The 21,523-nt window shown below is 47.5% G+C and overlaps 1 protein-coding gene across 3 annotated transcripts in view; it reads right to left on the bottom strand.

Annotated features, from left to right (window-relative positions):
• Positions 1-104: 104 nt before the first annotated feature.
• Positions 105-21,523, bottom strand: part of slc8a1b (solute carrier family 8 member 1b) — a 56,850-nt gene continuing 35,431 nt past the window's right edge. For 2 of the 3 annotated variants that reach the window (XM_037465354.2, XM_037465356.2), the window contains 7 exons: positions 20,717-20,835; positions 14,807-14,952; positions 13,858-13,957; positions 8,880-9,065; positions 8,705-8,794; positions 3,958-4,061; positions 105-3,859 (listed from right to left, as the gene is read on the bottom strand). In XM_037465354.2, coding sequence (XP_037321251.2) covers positions 3,587-3,859; positions 3,958-4,061; positions 8,705-8,794; positions 8,880-9,065; positions 13,858-13,957; positions 14,807-14,952; positions 20,717-20,835 — 1,018 coding nt within the window. In that variant the 3' untranslated portion in view covers positions 105-3,586. Of the gene's footprint in view, positions 3,860-3,957; positions 4,062-8,704; positions 8,795-8,879; positions 9,066-13,857; positions 13,958-14,806; positions 14,953-20,345; positions 20,456-20,716; positions 20,836-21,523 lie in introns of all 3 variants that reach the window. The other variant, XM_037465355.2, reaches the window with a different exon arrangement.

Below are 21,523 nucleotides of genomic sequence, written 5' to 3'. Positions count from 1 at the left end.
AGAAAACAGAAAACACAGAGTCTGATGTCCTTCAGTCTCCTCCACACACACACACAGACACACACAGACACACACACACACACACACACACACGCCAGAGAGGGTAAAGCTGCGTATCCCAAACTTGATTTTATTGGTTTCATAAGTACCATGAGAGCAGTCACAGTTAGTGGCAAAACACGACAACTTTCCTCCAACCAGGTGTTGTGTTCAACAGAAATCAACTAAATGAACACACACACACACACACACACACACACACACACAAAGAGACAGCGGCGAGAAACAAAAGGGAAAGATAATCTTGTTTCATCACATCTGTTGGTTATTGTTCATCTAAAAGGCAATAAGTGTCATTGTTGAGTGTTGTGATAATAAATATGTAGATAATCTATGATTAGTACGATCTCCCCTCAGCAGGATATATACACAATAGTGTTAAGTATATAATAACTTTAGTTCATACAGCTGTTGGAAGCAGCTTGTGTGTGTTTTCTTGTACAAATAACCCATGCAGCTCCTGTATAGAGGATTTATTAAAGATATTTAACTAGTTATTTCTCACCTTCAGTAACAGCAGATATTGCCTTTTAACAAACACAAACTTCTTCATCTTAAATAAAAGAAACAAAAACAGATGAAAAGATGAACAGAAAACATTCAAACCCTAGTTTTAGTTTTAGTGTTGGGATCCGATTCTTTACGTATTTACAGACACGTTGTCATCCATGCACAGACTCCACATTCAGGATGGAGAGACGGGAGGGGGGGGGGGGGGGGGCAGATAAGACACCACAACATGCTGGGCAGTAATGTCTGTTTAATCCAACGACCCAGAAATAAATGTATGGCTGTAACTTCATTAGTTTTTTTTTGTTCATCATTAATGTTCTTCTTCCTCCTCGTCTTCCTCGTCTTCCTCTTCACTGTCACCCTCTCATCACGTTAAAGGGCGGGGGGGGGGGGGAAAGCTCCACTAATGTTTGTTCATTTTTTACAGTACACGAGTCGCCGTAGCGACGATGGCGTCGCTGGGCTCGTACCAGCGCAGGGGGAGGGGCTTAGAGGGGGGGGGGGGTTGGGGGCGTGGTCTGTCCTTCAGTTCGTCCGTCTGTTTGTTTTTTTTTCCTCAGAAGGTGAAGAAGTGAACGAGGCGACCAATCGGCTTTAACATCAACGTCAAGAACAACACAAACTGTTCCTCCATTTAAACCCCGCCCCCCCTCCCCCACCACAGAAGAAGAAACACAATATGCAGCGGGCAGTTCTTCTACTCCTCATCTGGCTCTCAGTTGTTGTATTTACAGCAGCGGCCTGGCTGACCTTTGACCCTTCAAAACAGAGCTGAAGGGAACCCTCGAGCGGGAAAAGATCGGACCTCCGCCTCAGGGCCTCGATGCGCCGTTAGCTGTTAGCCGTTAGCTTTTAGCCGTTAGCTTCGCTCTGAATCAAGGCCAATTCTGCAGAGAGAGACGGCGTAGCAAAAGAAGCCCAGCAGTGAAACAGAATGAGTGCATCAAACGAAGCGGATGCAAACCTCTACGTTCCTTTGGAGAAACTCCAGCGTGAGTCCAGAGATAAACTGGAGTCTACAACCCTCCTGTTGTGTTACTTATTTTTGTTGTTTTCTTTTTTTGCGCAAGCTAGCATAACTTTTTACAGTGTATAAACCTAAAGCTCCATGCCAGTGAAGAGACAAAAGCATACACATTTAAATAGAAAGATTCTGGTTAAAACAACATCAAAGTCTCCTTCCAAAGCCTCGATGATTAATATTTGGTGTTAAAAAACCCCGTCACAGGTGGGACTGCAGGTGGTTTGCCACTGCAAGACCTTCAAGCAGAACGTCTACGGAGAGACGATCTTTGTGCCGTTTGGTGAAACTGGACGAGCCTAACGGGTTATTTTATAAGTCTGCTCACCTGCTGGAATCCGTCGGGTCGGAAACAAAATCACAAAGACGTGTTTCAGATTTGAATTCATTGCTCCAACCAGAGCTCTGCTCCTCTCACTGAGACGTCTAAATGGATCACATCCCAGAACACTCACTTCACGAAGGACATCTAAAATACTACTCATTATATTACACATCGATTTAAACAGAACACACCGTCAGCAGGAGACTTGTGGCCTTGGGATGCAAATAGAGCCTCTGAGCCAACGAGGATGGACCAAAGTAACACGAAGAGTCTGCAGCTCCAACCTCTGGCCGTCGACATTTATGGCCTTAAGATTTATTCTCTTATTCCCGACGGCCTTAGAGTTTGTTTGTATTTACGCCCGATGAATGAAAGGCGGGTTGTTCTCCTAAAGGGTCCTTTTCGTCTTCGCTGTTTTACTTGATAACATTTTCATCAGCGATCGGAGCTTAAAAAAAAGAGTTTTTAAAGCACATCCGTTTCCCGGCTGGAAGCTTCGTGTCTTCCAGAAGAGACGAGGTGAGCCGCCATGCTTCACACCGATAGACACCCCCCCCCCCCACCCCCCCGTTATTGCCGCTATCGTAAAGGGAACGCGACACTCGCAGCTTTCCGGTCACTTTAACGAACACAACGCTGAAGACACACGGGGACAAAGGGACAAAGTGTTGGAGTCAACCAACGGGCTCGGAGGGAGGACAGGACCGTGACCGAGGCGGCCAATGAGCTTTCACAGAGGGCGGAGCCTACGTTTAAAAAGTCTATTGCAATAGTTACAACTGACACGTGGTGGGGCAAAGACACAGAACCCAGGTATTGATGCGATAGGAACAGTTTTAAACGGTAGAGCGGCCATGACGGGGCCTCATTAAAGGTAAAAGCACACCAACCCTCCGTGATCCTTCAAGACCTTCAGAGTCCTCCACATCGAGTGTGCAGAGACATTCACAGGGTCACCTGCAGGGTGCCAGGCTCCTGACCTCGGTGGTGTCCCCCCCCCCTGAAAATAGTCTCACTCAGCGTTTCTACAGGCAGGGAGGGGGGAGGGGGGGGGGAGGGTCCTCCGATAAAAAGACCTCCGATAAAGAAGGCGTGGTCTGCTTCGTTTTTTTGTTGGTATTTGTTGGTTTTTCTTCACAGTACTCGACCGTCGTCCCGTCAACACACGAGCTCACAAACGCACACGGACGCACACGGACGCACACAGCTTGTAGTGGTTCAACAGTGGCGGCGGTGCATCAGGCTCCGTCCCGTCATGCAGGGACGCGTTGACGTGTCCTCCAGGGTCTCTTGCTGTGGTTGGAGGCGGGAGTTTGGGTGGCGCTCGTCGTCTTCATTTCTTTGCGGTTGAAGCAGCGGAGACACGTTGCGTTTGGGGATCAGTTTCATGTATTTAATGCAGTGGGGGGGGGGGGGGGGGGGGGTCGAGGGGTTAAGAACAACCTGATTGGTTTGGATTTATAGATCAACACAACAAAAAGTATTTCTTAGTTTATTTCATCTCTTCTTCTTCTCTCATCTCTCTCATGACTCCGTCTGCTCCAATGCGTCGTCCGTCTCTTCATCTCTACATCCATTCACCTGTCAATCAATCAATCTATTGCGTAAAGGGAGGCAGTGACAGATCGATGGTTTCACTCCTCCCGCGTTTCTCCTCCTGCCCCCTCCTAGAAGCCCGTGATGTGGCAGTAGGCCTCCAGCGAGGAGAACAGGATGTAGAGCAGCCACAGGCTGACGAACAGCATGGTGGTCACGACCTTCGCCGTCCGCGGCCCCCCCAGCTCCCCCCCGATCTCCGGCCGCCGCCGGTACATCAGCGTGCCGACGGCGATGAAGGCGAAGATGGTGAAGAGGGTGACGGAGAAGGCCAGCTTGCCAGGATCCACCCTGAACTCCTCCCCCTTGCTGCTGTGGTAGATGGCGGCGATGGACCAGGCCACCTGGGGGGGGGGGGGCACAATGACCGACTGAGTAACGTTTGGGGAGGAATACTCAGTTGAATGAACCAGTATGACCAGCGAAGGTGAGCGGGACTCACCCCGATGCCCAGGAACACGTTGACGGCGTTGGAGCCCGTCACGTTACCGATGGAGGCGTCTGCGTACTGGTCCTGAGTCGCAGCCACTTTACTGGCAAACGTGTCTGGAGAAGAAAAAAGACATTTAAGATTTCCATAAACAAACGATCCTCAACGGATTCTCTGGTTTAAAGTTTCAAAGCTTCATGCATTAAAGCTGCATTCTGTGTAGTGACCAGCAGGGGGCGACTCCTCTGCTCCCATAGACGTCTATGAGGAAATGACTCTACTTCTGTGTAGTGACCAGCAGGGGGCGACTCCTCTGCTCCCATAGACGTCTATGAGGAAATGACTCTACTTCTGTGTAGTGACCAGCAGGGGGCGACTCCTCTGCTCCCATAGACGTCTATGAGGAAATGACTCTACTTCTGTGTAGTGACCAGCAGGGGGCGACTCCTCTGCTCCCATAGACGTCTATGAGGAAATGACTCTACTTCTGTGTAGTGACCAGCAGGGGGCGACTCCTCTGCTCCCATAGACGTCTATGAGGAAATGACTCTACTTCTGTGTAGTGACCAGCAGGGGGTGACTCCTCTGCTCCCATAGACGTCTATGAGGAAATGACTCTACTTCTGTGTAGTGACCAGCAGGGGGCGACTCCTCTGCTCCCATAGACGTCTATGAGGAAATTACTCTACTTCTCTCTTGATTTATTCCCTCAGTAAACATTGTAAACATGAGTTTATGGTCTCAGTCTCTAGTTTCAAGTCTTCTTCAATGCAGCATGATGTTCATTTAGTGAATGATGGTCCATGTGGAGTCTTTACGTCTTCTTTAGTCCAAATATGGTCTCTGCCTGTTTATCAGTAGCAGTATAACAACGCCATACAGTGCCGGCGCTCCGCACACGCACATCACGCGCTGCGCGTAGGGCACCGAGTGTCTGGGGGGGCATCAAAAAATCTGGGACGTGAAAAATCATCACAGTAGGCTACTAGTATGAAAAACAAATAAAATATGTCTAAAGCATGCTAATCTGCAAAATCAATACAAAGTCAAAAAGTAATAGGCCTAGACCAAATTAGTGGAGAAAAAGGGGAACCTCCTGTGCGCCCCCCCCCCCCCCCCACCTCCCAGTGGTTTGTTCCATTATGCCTCAAATCTCAAATGTGGCAGACAGCTTTGAAACGGCTTCGAAAAGGCATCAAGAGTTGGGGGCGGAAAGAAGAGCCAGCGGGATGATGCTCGCGCGTCGCTCTCAGCTAAGACAATGTTTTAAACCAGGGGTCCCCAAACTTTGTCTCGTGAGGACCGTTGCTAGCGGTCACCGGGCGGCCGGCTGCCCACATGTACTCGCCTCATAATGTCCGCACGGACCGCCGTGGGTCGTAGTCGGTACTCGTCCGCGGCCCGCCCCAAGTTTCTGTTACCGTTTCTGTTATCATTTGTTTTTCATGTTATCATTAACGTTTTTGCATAACAATCGGCTTCAAGAGGCATATCCCAATCTGTGGATTGCTTCGTATTGCACTGACTCTCCCTGTCACGGTTGCTGAGCGAAGCTTTTCAAAGCTCAAACTAATCAAAACGTACCTGCGCTCATCAATGGGGCAGGAACGTTTAAGTGGTCTGGCTGTCATCAGCATCAATGGGGACGTGGCTCAGAAACTGTCATATGACCTGAGAGCTGATTTTGCAGCTAGGAAATGCAGGTGTGTGCCTCTGTAGGGGCTTTGACAACTGATGGTAGTAAAAATGTTTGTAATATTGTTCTATCGGATAGCAGAATGGTCTCTTTTATAGAGATGGTAAAGTAAATTCTACTGTGCAATTTGCACTTTATTATTATTATTTGTACTTACTGAAGAAATGTGCACATTATTACTTACACGGTTATATACTTGAATACTTTCTGCATTTACAATGTTCAGTTCCAAATCTGTGTTTTTAGTAATTGTGGTGGTATTTGGTATTTATAATTTATAATTTTATCTTTTATATAATTTATTTCTTTTCATGTTTGTTTATGTAAATTATTTATGTTTAGAAGTTATTTGGGGAATAAAGAGAACCTAACTAAGACATTCTGAATGGTTGTTATTCCTTTGGTGGTGGTGGTGGTTGGTTCGTTGGTTGGGGGGGGCACCACCAAGCATTTGTGCTTAGGGCACCCAAATGGCTAGCGCCGGCCCTGACGCCATACTTCAAAGCTGTTTATAACACGGGTAGATGAAATCCAGCGTTCTGATTGGTTGAGAGTGAGTCATTATTCAGCGATAATGTACAGGAGCTGTTCACATTGACCCATTGTTCCATATCACTGTGCTCTTTGAGGCAACCCCCCTCTCTAGTCTCCTGGTGGACTACAGCAGCCCCTCCTTGAAAGAGAGAGAGGACAGGAGGAGTCAAAAGCGGGACCCAAATGGTCAGCTGGTATCTCGTGTCCTCGGCATCGTCCCCTCGTTGGTCCCTCGAGGCGTCCTGCTTTCATCAGAGACAGCGAGAGGCGGCGAGGCGACGCTGGTGATGGAATAAAGGAGGAGGAGGAGGGTAGATGTCCCTGTACACCTTAAAGCTTCACAGGTCTGCTGGTCTTAAGTGTGTGTGTGTGTGTGTGTGTGTGTGTGTGTGTGTGTGCGCGTGACACCACCTGCGTCCAATCTGACCAGCTGGCGGAGCCCTGAGTGCGTCTGTGAGAAGAGACTGAGTGGGTGGATGAGTGTGTGTCTGTGTGTGTGTCTGTGTGTGTGTCTGTTCCCTCGAGAGTGCTTCTGTCCTTTTCCTGTCTCATCCTGTCAATCAACCGTCTCTCTCCCTTCTAACAGTCTGGTATTTGTCCCTGACGGTGGCGTTGGGGGCGGGGCTAAGGCTGGTCCTCAGGGTCCATCCTCTGGGGCTCATGAGTATCAACAGTCAATCACAGATGATCTGGCCCTTGGTGGATGTCACGGATCAGAAGAACTCTTTAATCACTCTTAAACATTGAAGTGAACAGAAGCTTCTTGTGAAGATCTGACTGGTTACAAATGAAATGTAGATGAAGACATTGATTATGATTTTGTTGAATCAATATCTGTGACCATCAGATCAATACTCTAATAATTCTTCACTTTGAGCTTTATACAATAATTATTTTTAGGGATGCACTAAAAATTCTATTTTTATCATTATTTTTCTCTATTAAATAGTCCAAATGTATTTGTTCCTCACAGGTCCATGCCTGTTGTGTTCTTCCTCTCTGTGTGTGTGTGTGTGTGTCTGTGTGTGGGGGGGGGTTGGCCTGTGATAAACGAGGTTAATTGTCATGGAACCACAGCACAGAATTGGTTTTATTAACCGTAATAACCACAGAACCCGCGCTCTGTTTCCCTGTGTGTGTGTGTGTGTGTGTGTGTGCATGTGTGTGTGTGTGTGCATGTGTGTGTGTGTGTGCATGTGTGTGTGATTGTGTGTGTATGTGTGTGTGTGTGATTGTGTGTGTGTGTGTGTATATGTGATTGTGTGTGTATGTGTGATTGTGTGTGTATGTGTGTGTATGTGTGTGTGTGATTGTGTGTATGTGTGTGTGTGTGTGTGTGTGATTGTGTGTGTATGTGTGTGCATGTGTGTGTGATTGTGTGTGTATGTGTGTGTGTGTGTATGTGTGATTGTGTGTGTATGTGTGTATGTGTATGTGTGTGTGTGTGTGTGTGTGTGATTGTGTGTGTATGTGTGTGCATGTGTGTGTGATTGTGTGTGTATGTGTGTGTGTGTGACTGTGTGTGTGTATGTGTGTGTGTGATTGTGTGTGTGTGTGTATGTGTGATTGTGTGTGTATGTGTGAGTGTGTGATTGTGTGTGTGTGTGTGTGTGATTGTGTGTGTGTGTGTGTGTGTGTGAGTGTGTGTGTGTGTGTGTATGTGTATGTGTGTGTGTGTGTGTGTGTGTGTGATTGTGTGTGTATGTGTGTGCATGTGTGTGTGATTGTGTGTGTGTGTGTGTGTGTGTGACTGTGTGTGTGTATGTGTGTGTGTGATTGTGTGTATGTGTGATTGTGTGTGTGTGTGTATGTGTGTGTGTGTGTAATTGTGGGCCACAGGAGGCTCTGTTAAGAAGCCTGAGAGCTTCACAAAGGCCAAACCACTTTGTTTCCTTTCTGCAGCTCAACACGTTGTGTGTTCATGTGTGTCTTTCTGTATCATAAGCAGCTCTGTGTGTGTGTGTGTATGTGTGTGTGGGTCCACAGTTGTGTGTCTATATAGTTGTGTATAATGGTATGAAGTACATTAGTTTATTTCCCCCTGAGCTCCCTAAATGGGAGGCAGAGACCACCTGAGCCTCAGATGATGAATACCTATATGCTAATAGCAATAGCTCCCAGTGCAAGTGTGTGTGTGTGTGTGTATGTGTGTGTGTGCGTGTGTTGGTGTGTGTGTGTGTGTGTGTGTGTGTAGAGGCAGGAGACCATGCCAAGGTTAAAACACAGTGGGGTGTGCTTGGTTCTTGCATTTCATGTGAAACCTTGATAAATAACTTTCACTGATGGAAAACGACCAGTGATATAAATATATATATATATATATATATATTATAATGACACATGACTGATGCTTGACTGGACTTTGGTGATGTTGAGAAGGTCCAGAGGGAGAGGAACGGGAGGAACCAGCTGTGGAGGTTTACTCTGTGGCTGAGGAGCTCAGACCCATCTACTGAACAGAAGGTCTAACAGCAGAACCTTCAGGACCGCTGTGGGAGTACGAGAGGGAGAGAAGACGCCGCCTCTCACCTGGTACAGACGTTCCCAAGGCAACGAACACCACCGCTGTGACGGAGTCCTTCAGGCCGACGGTGCAGCCGAAGTGAGACGCCAGGTCGCCTGGGAGGAGACACCAGAGAACGTCAAGAAACGCTCCCCTCAACGAGTGATGAAGTGGTGACGTTCCTTGGCGGGGGGGGCCTACCGATGACGGCGGTGAGCAGCCCGATCATGCAGATGGAGACCACGAAGCAGGCCCACCCGTTCCAGTAGTCGGTGGGCGGGACGAAGGCGAACAGAACCTTCCAGAAGACGGTGAGGAAGTGCATGACGTAGTCGAAACACGACGGCAGCTTCTCCTCGCCGCACTCGTCGTCATCGTCATCCTCACCTGGGGGGGGGGGGGGGCGACAGGTGAGAGGCTCTTTAAGTTCATCTCAAATATGAAACCTTCATGGTGCCCCCCCCCCCTGTCAGCTGTTATTAGACACCTGAAGTTCTGCAGCTTTCATCTCAACAACTGAACAGAACACAAGAAGAATCAAAGGCTGAGACAGACGGACAGATCGATCCCACTGAGTGAGTGTGTGTGTGTGTGTGTGTATCCATATGAGTGTGTGAGTGTGTGTGTGTGTGTATCCATATGAGTGTGTGTGTGTGTGTGTGTATTTGTGACTGCAGCCAACTACGAGCTGCCATATCCTGAGGCAATGATTAGACACACACACACACACACACACACACACACACACACACACACACACACACACACACACAGTCAGACCTGCTTCTTGCTGACTGGGTGAGTCCATCAGAGATGTGATCCCTTATTGATCGTTGTGTTGACCTTCTGAGATAAAAAAAAACGCACTCTGTCCCTCTGTCTCTTTGGCTCTGTGTCTCCATCGAGTCCTCACCGCGCTCTGGTTTAACAATGAAAAGATGAAAACTAATTGAACAGCAGCTGGCTTCTACTCATGTGGTGTTGGTGCAGTGCACGTGAATGCAGTGCACGTGCATGCAGTGCACGTGAATGCAGTGCACGTGAATGCAGTGCACGTGAATGCAGCACCCCTCCCCAGTTTAAGTTGGGTGGATGAACATCGTGTAGGAAAGGATTCATACATGTATGTGCATATATTGGACCCCCCCCGATAAAGCCTTTGTATAATGAAGTATTGTCTGCTCACTCAGGCTAATCTATTAAAGGCACGAGATGTAGTCGCCTCCAGGAAGTATCCAACCCCCCCCCCCCCCAACACACACATATCAATACTCTCTCCCTCACACTTGAGAGGTGTGTGTGTGTGTGTGTCTGTGTGTGTGTGTGTGTGTGTGTGTTATCTGTGCCCACGAGCTGCGTCCTCATAGGTCAAAGCAGATTTGACACTGCAGCTCATCTCTTTGTGCTGCAGGGCGAGCGCCGTGTGTGTCTGTGTGCGTCAAGTGATACGCTGTGCGCTCTGGGCACTAATACACACACACACATGGACACACACACACACACACATGGACACACACATGGACACACATGGACACACACAGCTTGAAACTGATGTGGACGAATGAGCTGCTGTGAAGAGAATTCGCTCCAAAAAACCCCTTTAATCACTTTGTGTTACAGAAGAAGACAGAGAGACATTGGATAAAAACACGTCAGTCTTTATACGGCCAACGCACACACAGACACACACACAGACACACACAGACACACACACAGACACACACACACACACACACACACACTGAGACACACACACAGACACACACACACACACACACACACACACACACACACAGAGACACACACACACACACTCGTGAAGACATCACAGAGGAACCGTTGGCTCGATGAAGACAAGAAGACGCACAGACTCAAAGGGATGAAAGAGCATCACACACCCAGTGCATGATGGGAAATATCATCTACAGCTTGTGCGTCTCGTTAGTGTTGTTCTGATGAAATGTGAAATAAAAAGATGTCACGCTTTGAGCATCTTTGTGTCACAATGGAACGTATTTTAACCCTTCAAACTGGCACCACAGATTCATTCATTCATGTATTCTTCCTTTCACACTGACGCTTGGTGGATTGACATCTGAACGCCGGTTGGTTTTGGTCAGCAGCGTGGATTGATCGGCACATCGAGGGCGTCGGCTCTCTTTCTTCGTTCCAGCGGTGCAGTAAAGCGAGATCAACACCCCCCGATTCTCCGGGCGAACTCACAGTCCGTCGTCTCTTCACTCGTGAAGAACACCCTGAGGTACCTGATCTCCTTCACCAAGGCCTCACCTTTAAAGGTGCTGATCCTCGTCCCAACTGCTTCACACTCGGCTGCGAACCGCTCCAGTGAGAGTCGGAGGTCACCGACAGAAGGTGCCATCAGGACCACGTCGTCTGCAAAAAGCAGCGATGAGATCTGCAGCCCCCCCCCCCAACTGTAGACCCTCCTCCCCCCGACTACGCCTCGATATCCTGTCCATGCACAGCGCAGCCCTGATGGCCCCCAGTAGGGACCCCCTCACCCCGTACTCCTGCAGCACCTCCCACATTATCTCTCTCTGGACCCGGTCATAGGCCTTCTGTAGGTCCACAAAACACATGTAGACTGGATAGTCCCGGCCCCCCCCATGATGCTTCAACGAGTAAAGACCTGGTCCTTCGTTCCACCGATCCTTGGTTGGACTTTGGACTTCCCTCCTCTGACTCTGATTGGTTTGTTGGTGTGTTCTTCATGTGAGTCATGAAGACGTTAGCTGTTAGCCACTAGCCGTTGGCCCCTTGACCCCAGAGCACGGTGACTGATGGAGGAGCTGCTGCCCCCCCGGGTGTGCATGGTGGGCACTCACAGCGCAGCAGGTGATGATCGACGTGGAGTAATCAGAGGGCGGTGGACCGTGGAGAGGCTGCACATACATCTTCTTCTCTGACGTCCTCCTCTGGGACATCGTTCCATTCTCATCGATTCTTTCCTGCCGTCCATCTTGGTTCTCTTGGTCAAACCGCAGTCTGTTCCTCAAACAAGATCCTGTGGTGATGTTTATTCCATTTACTGGTGGGGAGGATCCAATCACACGGCTGAAGGCCTGAAAAGGCCTGGAGGGGTTGGAGGTCCAGCCTGTCTGTCCTCATCTCCTTCTGATGTCCAAATGTCCAACTGAAGACGCAGGTTCCACAAACGCGTCCCAAAGATGTTTCTGAGTGGAAACAAACTGCAGCCTGAACACCGAACGCAACTTTAAAGAGGTTCCGTCAGAAGGTCAACAAATGCATTAAGGACCACTCAACAACACACCCCATCTCCACTCTCACACACACAGACACACACAGACACACATTTCAGTAGGCACTGCCTACCTGCCAAAATCCAAACATTAAATCATTTCATTTAATAAACTTTTTGACTAATAAACCATTTGTATTTTTACTGTTTATTCTTATAATGAAATGTGTGTATTCCAAATGTTTAGACGTAACGATGACAAATACGTTCATCAAATACAAACAAATGGTGCAATAAGCAGAGCTTTTACCGTCTATTTATTGCGGACGAGAAGTAAAAAACCCGTGTTGTGCATGAACACATCGATCTGTATTTTACAAACATGGAGCATTTCTAATCGAGAATTTCACAAGACATCGTGCAGCTGACGTCACTTCACCCGCTACGTTGTAAGCGCGAAATTCAAAGTCAAAATGACGGCGGTGTCCAACGATTTTACAGATCTGAGACGAGTTTCACAACGTGATCAACCTCCATCAGTCCATCTATCTATCATCCATCCATCAGTCCATCCATCTATCATCCATCCATCAGTCCATCCATCTATCATCCATCCATCAGTCCATCTATCTATCATCCATCCATCAGTCCATCTATCTATCATCCATCCATCAGTCCATCTATCTATCATCCATCCATCTGTCCATCTATCTATCATCCATCCATCAGTCCATCTATCTATCATCCATCCATCAGTCCATCTATCTATCATCCATCCATCTGTCCATCCATCTATCATCCATCCATCAGTCCATCCCTCTATCATCCGTCTAATCCCTCCATCAGTCTGTCTGTCCATGCATCCATCCATCTTCAAAGCTGCTTATCCTTCATACAGGGTTGTCGATCCCAGCTGACATCGGTGGAGAGAAGACATGTGGGTGCTACCAGGTTGGAGCTGCGATGAAGGAGATCCTACTTTGCACAGATAAGATGAAATCAGTTTTTCTGGTAGTGTCACTGAACCACGATTCCTGTCTGAGGGAAACACAACTGTGACCCTTCTGTGACATCTGCAGCTGGCTGGTTTTAGGTGACTTCATGCGCTGTAGCTTTAGCTGATAGAGGCTCACTGACATGCTGCTGCTGAAGGAGTCCTCATTAAGTGTCATTGATTTCAGCTCCAAGTACCGATCACGTGCTGCATTTTCACACCACGCGCTTTAGATTCCAGAAGACACAAGGGCTGCCTCAGCATCAAAGATCTTTGGACCCAATCAGCTGCCTCGCAGCCCGGCGTCCAATCAGCTGCCAGTTTGATCGGCGGGCAGCCAATCAGCTCCTGACCTGAACCTCTGATCTCCTCCAACAGGAAACCGAGAAGCCAACGACGCTCCAGTCGGATGCAGATTGTGTGTGTCTGCATGTGTGTGCGTGTGTGTCTGCGTGTGTGTGTGTCCCTTTACTGTTTGCAGGTCAAAGATATGGTGAAAGCCTTTAATTTCCAAGCCCTGTGATGTCTAATATAGCCATGTGTGCACGTGTGATTGTGTGTATGTGTGTGTGTGTGTGTGCGTGTGTAACTAAACTCACCGACTCTTCACACACACACACATACACACACACAAACACTGTCAGCTGAGACCGGCTAATCCAAGATAAGAGAGCAAAGACAAGGCTTTTCGTTAATGGCATCAGCTCAGCAACAAAGACACACACACACACACACACACACACAGGATTGTGTTATTTGGAGGCACTACATTGACTGAGCATCCCACGGACAAAATATTTTGTTTAATTACACATTTAAAGTGATTATCTAAGACCAACAAAGGTCTAATTAATAAGTCCAGTATCTGTCCACAGTTGTTCTTCTAATATTCATAAATCACACATCCTCATCGGTCATCGTTAACGCACATGTGCACACACACACACACACACACACGCACACACCTGCGCTCACGGTGATGGCTTCGATGAACTGGTCCCTCCAGCTGTTGGTTCCCACCAGCAGCGCCAGGTTGGTCTTCTTTATGAGCTTGTCCACGGTGTTCTGCAGAGGAACGAGACACCGCATTTCATCATGTGACACCAGCTTCCTGTAGAAATGCACCTTCATCATTCTGTACACATTTCTTTGTATATTTTATATATTTATATATGAATGTAAACACAGTGAGTGTTTGTGACGCACACACATGCACACGCGCGCGCACACACACACACACACATCTAGCGTTGTTCAGTGTTGATTCAACTATAATTACAATATATTTTGTAACCTTCAGGTCGTTCTGTGTGAACTAATGCAGGCGTGTGCACGTGTCTCTGAGGACGCGGACGCACGTGAGCAGGTCGTCCTTTAACTGGAGAGGTCGGGACCCCCCCCCCCCCCCCCTCCGCGGGCGAGACGCCGAACTCTCCCCGAGCGAATGTTTCTGCTCGATGATTGGCAGCCAGCCTCCGGGTGTGAAGGACCAGGATGTGGCGCCATGAACCACGTGACCCGGCTGAGGGGCGAGGTGCACTGACCCACAATGCATTGCTCTATGGAGTGTTTACTCTCAGAACAAAGCTGTGTTTAAGCCTCTCGATGAGGAAGGAAAGGACAATAACCAGCAGCGCGTCACGGCTCACGATGAGCTGCAGGCTTTAGTTTTCATTCATGGGGGGGGGATGCATTTGAAGCCCTGGTCACATGACTCCTCCTCAGTGCTGCAGGTACACTCACAATCCAAGGTAGAAAGTACAGCATCCTGTCGAGTGCGTGTGGTCAACATGGTTAATATTCCTTCTGTCTAGAGTCTAGTGTGTAGGTGGAGCTCATGCATTAGTACACACACACAGACACACACACACACACACACACACACACATACGCACACACACACGCGCGCCTCACCTTGAACTCATACGACTCCTCGATGATGACCTCCAGCTTGACGTGGTCCCCCAGCATGGGACGTCCCATCTCAGCAATGCGTTGCTCCTCCTCATCTTTTCCATTCAGCGCCTCCTCCTCCGGCTCCTCCTCCTTCATCTGCTCCTCTGAAAAACAAACCAAACACAGTCAGGACGGCACCGTGGCGTCTCTTTGATTTTTCATCCAGGAAAATACACTTTGTGTGAAGAGTCCACAGTGGAGGACCCATGTGGGAGTGATGTAATCAATGAGGAGGTAGATGATAAAACTTCTCCACACTGAAGTGAGGTCACATGGTACGGAGAGCGATGAAGCCGATGGGAGGAGCCTACACGCCGTTACTAATTACTGATCTCTTCCTCCACACAGCAGCGTGCAAACGGCGAGGAGCGACGGGTAGGCGGAGCCTCACAGAGGGCTTGAGTCATCGGGAGGGGCTGAATGGGTCATCATGTGTTCATCTCTGTAGTCGTGTGAATTCGGTAAAGACATAAACGGATGAGATTTGTAGCTTTTCTCTGAGGAGCTTCTCTCTGAATAAATCGCTTCAAGTCCTACTTCCAACGTCCAGCTTGTGTTGATTAATATCTAGTTCATATAATTATTAAGAAACACACTTCCTGTTACTCATTTGTTCCCCTCAGGGGGGAGCTTATGTGTGTGTGTGTGTGTGTGTGTGTGAGGGAGGTAAGTGGACCTGACTGAGGCTGAGATGCTGCTTCCTGCCAAAGCTGCTGTCTGCACCATTTATCATTTTGATTTTTTTCCTTCCTTCTCGTGTCAGATCGATTCAACTAAGAGAATGTGCCCCACACACACACCTGAAATGTGTGAACACACACACACACACACACAAACGCACAAACACACACACAAAAAGGAGGGGCAGGGGAGGAGAAACTTGTGCATCATTTTCAAGGAGACAAGCAGATGGAAGGACAAAGAAGATGGAAGGAGACGCAGACTTTGAAGGGATTGAACAGTACGGAAGAAGAGAGACACCGATTATCACGTCGTAAATAATTATTCTGCTGAGACGTCATACAAATGGTCACAATGTAACATCTGTAATGTAAAAACACCCCCTTGGAATTTAGCACTTTTCATACTCAAATGTCTTAGTGACCAGCAGGGGGCGACTCCTCTGCTCCCATAGACGTCTATGGGGAAATTACTCTACTTCTGTGTAGTGACCAGCAGGGGGCGACTCCTCTGCTCCCATAGACGTCTATGGGGAAATTACTCTACTTCTGTGTAGTGACCAGCAGGGGGCGACTCCTCTGCTCCCATAGACGTCTATGGGGAAATTACTCTACTTCTGTGTAGTGACCAGCAGGGGGCGACTCCTCTGCTCCCATAGACGTCTATGAGGAAATGACTCTACTTCTGTGTAGTGACCAGCAGGGGGCGACTCCTCTGCTCCCATAGACTTCTATGAGGAAATGACTCTACTTCTGTGTGGTGACCAGCAGGGGGCGACTCCTCTGCTCCCATAGACGTCTATGAGGAAATGACTCTACTTCTGTGTAGTGACCAGCAGGGGGCGACTCCTCTGCTCCCATAGACGTCTATGGGGAAATTACTCTACTTCTGTGTAGTGACCAGCAGGGGGCGACTCCTCTGCTCCCATAGACGTCTATGGGGAAATTACTCTACTTCTGTGTAGTGACCAGCAGGGGGCGACTCCTCTGCTCCCATAGACGTCTATGGGGAAATTACTCTACTTCTGTGTAGTGACCAGCAGGGGGCGACTCCTCTGCTCCCATAGACGTCTATGAGGAAATGACTCTACTTCTGTGTAGTGACCAGCAGGGGGCGACTCCTCTGATCCCATAGACGTCTATGAGGAAATGACTCTACTTCTGTGTAGTGACCAGCAGGGGGCGACTCCTCTGCTCCCATAGACGTCTATGAGGAAATGACTCTACTTCTGTGTAGTGACCAGCAGGGGGCGACTCCTCTGCTCCCATAGACGTCTATGAGGAAATGACTCTACTTCTCTCTTTATTTATTCCCTCAGTAAACATTGTAAACATGAGTTTGTGGTCTCAGTCTCTAGTTTCATGATGTGTGTGCATGTGTGTATGTGTGTGTGTGTGTGTGTGTGTGTGTGTGTGAGGACACGGGGTCGTCCTCCTCTGCAGGGTGCACTGTGTTTTCAGCTGCTTTTCCCTTTCAGGCCCATTGCCCCACCCCCTTGGATCCGAATGACTGACTGAGGTTCTCAGCAGCAGTGAACCCTTCCCCCCCCCCAGCTCTCCTCCCTCTAGGACAAACAGGGTCATCTGGAGCTTCTGAAGCCTTCAGTGAACCTCCAGAGAAACAACAAACGAAGATATGGAGCCCTGGAGAACAGCTGGGGAGGAAAAGTAGATCCTAAAAAAGCCTTTTTACATCCCTCCCAACAAAGGAGACGAGCAGCAGCTGGATTGATCCTGTTGAAGCAGACTTGAGGTGGGGGGCGGTCAGGGTATGACATCACTAAAAGCTGCAGTACTCCATCACTACGTCACTCTGTCACTACATCACTACGTCACTCCATCACTACGCCACTCCATCACTACGCCACTCCGTCACTCCATCACTATGTCACTCCATCACTACGTCACTCTGTCACTACGTCACTCTGTCACTACATCACTACGTCACTCCATCACTACGCCACTCCATCACTACGCCACTCCATCACTACGTCATTCTGTCACCCCATCAATACGTCACTCTGTCACTCCATCACTACGTAACTCCACCACTATATCACTCTGTCACCCCATCACTACGTCACTCTGTCACTGTCACTACGTCACAAGATGACTCCATCACTCTGTCACTCCATCACTACGTCACTTTCTTTCTACATCACTCTGTCACTCCATCATTACGTCACTCTGTTTCTACGTCACTCTTTCACTCCATTACTACGTCACTCTGTCACTACGTCACTATGTCACTCCATCACTCTGTCACTACGTCACTATGTCACTCTGTCACTCCATCACTACGTCACTATGTTACTCCATCACTATGTCACTCTGTCACTATGTCACTCCATCACTACGCCACTCCATCACTACGCCACTCCATCACTACGTCATTCTGTCACCCCATCAATACGTCACTCTGTCACTCCATCACTACGTAACTCCACCACTATATCACTCTGTCACCCCATCACTACGTCACTCTGTCACTGTCACTACGTCACAAGATGACTCCATCACTCTGTCACTCCATCACTACGTCACTTTCTTTCTACATCACTCTGTCACTCCATCATTACGTCACTCTGTTTCTACGTCACTCTTTCACTCCATTACTACGTCACTCTGTCACTACGTCACTATGTCACTCCATCACTCTGTCACTACGTCACTACGTCACTCCATCACTATGTCACTCTGTCACTCTGTCAATCCATCACTACATCACTATGTTACTCCATCACTATGTCACTCTGTCACTATGTCACTCTGTCACTACGTCACTAGGTCACTATGTCCCTCCATCACTCTATCACTATGTCACTATGTCACTCTGTCACTACATCACTACGTCACTACGTCACTACGTCACTATGTCACTCCATCACTATGTCACTCTGTCACTCTGTCTCTACGTCACTCCATCACTATGTCACTCTGTTACTAGGTCACTATGTCACTCCATCACTCCATCACAATGTCACTCTGTCACTATGTCACTATGTCACTCTGTCACTCTGTCACTCCATCACTACATCACTATGTTACTCCATCACTATGTCACTCTGTCACTATGTCACTCTGTCACTATGTCACTATGTCACTCTGTCACTCCATCACTCTATCACTATGTCACTCTATCACTACGTCACTACATCACTCTGTCACTCTGTCATTACGTCACTACGTCACTATGTCACTCCATCACTATGTCACTCTGTCACTACGTCACTATGTCACTCCATCACTATGTCACTCTGTTACTAGGTCACTATGTCACTCCATCACTCCATCACTATGTCACTCTGTCACTACGTCACTACATCACTCTGTCACTCCATCACTATGTCACTACATCACTAGATCACTCTGTCACTACGTCACTACATCACTCTGTCACTACGTCACTACGTCACTATGTCACTCCATCACTATGTCACTACGTCACTAGATCACTCTGTCACTACGTCACTACATCACTCTGTCACTACGTCACTACGTCACTATGTCACTCAATCACTATGTCACTCCATCACTATGTCACTCTGTCACTACGTCACTAGGTCACTACGTCACTACATCACTCTGTCACTCCATCACTATGCCACTACGTCACTAGATCACTCCATCACTACGTCACTATGTCACTACGTCACTATGTCACTCTGTCACTACGTCACTATGTCACTCCATCACTATGTCACTCTGTCACTACGTCACTAGGTCACTATGTCACTCCATCACTCCATCACTCTATCACTATGTCACTCTGTCACTACGTCACTACATCACTCTGTCACTCCATCACTATGTCACTCTGTCACTACATCACTATGTCACTCCATCACTATGTCACTCTGTCACTACGTCACTCCATCACTATGTTACTCTGTCACTCTGTCACTATGTCACTCCATCACTATGTCACTCTGTCACTCTGTCACTACGTCACTCCATCACTATGTCACTCTGTCACTATGTCACTCCATCACTACGTCACAATGTCACTCTGTCACTACGTCACTACGTCACTAGGTCACTATGTCACTATGTCACTCTGTCACTACGTCACTCCCTCAACTCTTACTTGTAAAATGAATGAAAACAAATGAAACAGCAGTAATTATGAGCGGATGAAGCAGCTGAAGTTTTATCTTCACTTATGAAGATGAAACGACTCCAAACACAAAAAGCCGACTCACACGCTCAGATTCACTCATTAATCAACGTTGGGGGGTCTATTAGAATCATGGAGCTTGTTTCTTCTGCATCGAGGAAATCAATTTCAATTCACATATATCAATTTCAATAATATCAATATATCAATATATATATATATATATATATATATATCAATATATATATACTTACATTCATACTTAATGAATGATGAATGATGAAATTATTATTATTATTTTCATGCTGAATACTTTAGTCTACATACTACCATCCTTCTACACTTAACCCTTCTCATCTTAATATTTAATCTGTGTTGTGTTTTTCTATTTTAGTCATTTAATACCACATTGTTGTTAATAATTTTATTTTGCTCTGTTGTCAGTATTATTTATTTTGGACTTAATAATTATTATTCTATTGATCTATCTATTTTCAACTTTATTCTATTGTTTTCTATTCATGAAATCATCCTTTTCTGAGTAGAAGTATGGAACTGATGGACTTGTGGTCCATGTGCAGCAGCTTTGTGATCCTGTCCTATCAGTGAGGAGGAAGTTGAAGGGACGATGACACCTGTTGCATCGGCATTCCCTAAAAATCCGCTGAAGTGCATTCCGCGTGCTGATTGGCTGTCACACCTTTCCGTTCCTTCCTGCTGCGTCTCCACAGGGGGCTTTCAAGCAGGACGTAGAAGGAGGACTGCTTATTGTACTCCTCCCGGTCTAAGATCCTAATGGTTATGCTCTTCCTGTGAGGGACACACACACACACACACACATAGAGGGAGGCGGTGAATGCATGCATGGTGAACACACAACATGGCAAGGTGTGCACACACAAAAAAGCACACACACACACACACACACAGAGGTGGAGTGGTGGTGGTGGAATGAGATGATGGTGGCGCTCGCATCAGGAGGAAGGAGATCCGAACCCCCCCCCCCTCCATGTGAACATGCAGCCTCCGCGACGGGACACTCTAGGGGGGGTCAAAGGTCACGAGGCTCACCCCCGTCCTGGCCTTTGGTGTCGTTGCTCTCCACCAGGCGAGGCTCTGCGATCTCCACGTAGAAGGTCTTGTTCTTCTCGTACTCCTCGTCATCAATTATTCTCACCTTGATGATTTTACTGAGGAGGGGAGGGAGGAGGGAGGGAGGAGGAAGAAATGAGGAAGAGGAAAAAAGAAAAGGCAGAAAAGTTGAGGAAGGACAGTCTGAAAATTGGGAAATCAAGAGGAAACAGAAAAGAGCAGCTTCTAAAAGCCTTTGTTCTTTAGATCCAAACTGGATTTTGTCTGAAGGAAACTTCCTGCTTTCAACTTCATGGAAGCGGATCTCCAGATCAATAAGATCAATCACATCAATCACACCAATAAGATGAATCAGATCAACCACATCAATTAGCTTCATCAAAGCTTGAACGAGTTTATGTCAATAAGTCACCTTTCAGTCAAAGAGCTTCTAGGACGCAGCAGCATTTAAAAACAATATTTGACTTGGTTACTGATTTTCTAACAAACTCCTTCATATTTAATGTTAATGTTATTTTTTAGAATCCAATCAAATTTGTGTGTGTGTGTTAATCTGTGAATGTGTGTGTATGTGAACAGACACACACACAGACACGCACACACACACACACACACACAAACACGCACACACACACACACACACAGACACGCACACACACACACACACACACAAACACACACACACAGACACGCACACACACACACAATAGGAGGACTAAAGTGAGATCTGGTTTACGTCTGTTCACTACAATGTGTTGGATTCATTTTAATGTGTAAGACATTAAA

This window comes from Pungitius pungitius, chromosome 13 (assembly GCF_949316345.1).
Source record: "Pungitius pungitius chromosome 13, fPunPun2.1, whole genome shotgun sequence".
Taxonomy (NCBI): domain Eukaryota; kingdom Metazoa; phylum Chordata; class Actinopteri; order Perciformes; family Gasterosteidae; genus Pungitius; species Pungitius pungitius.
The sequence above is the reverse complement of the archived record's forward strand: the minus strand, read 5'-3'. Positions and strand labels throughout refer to the sequence as shown.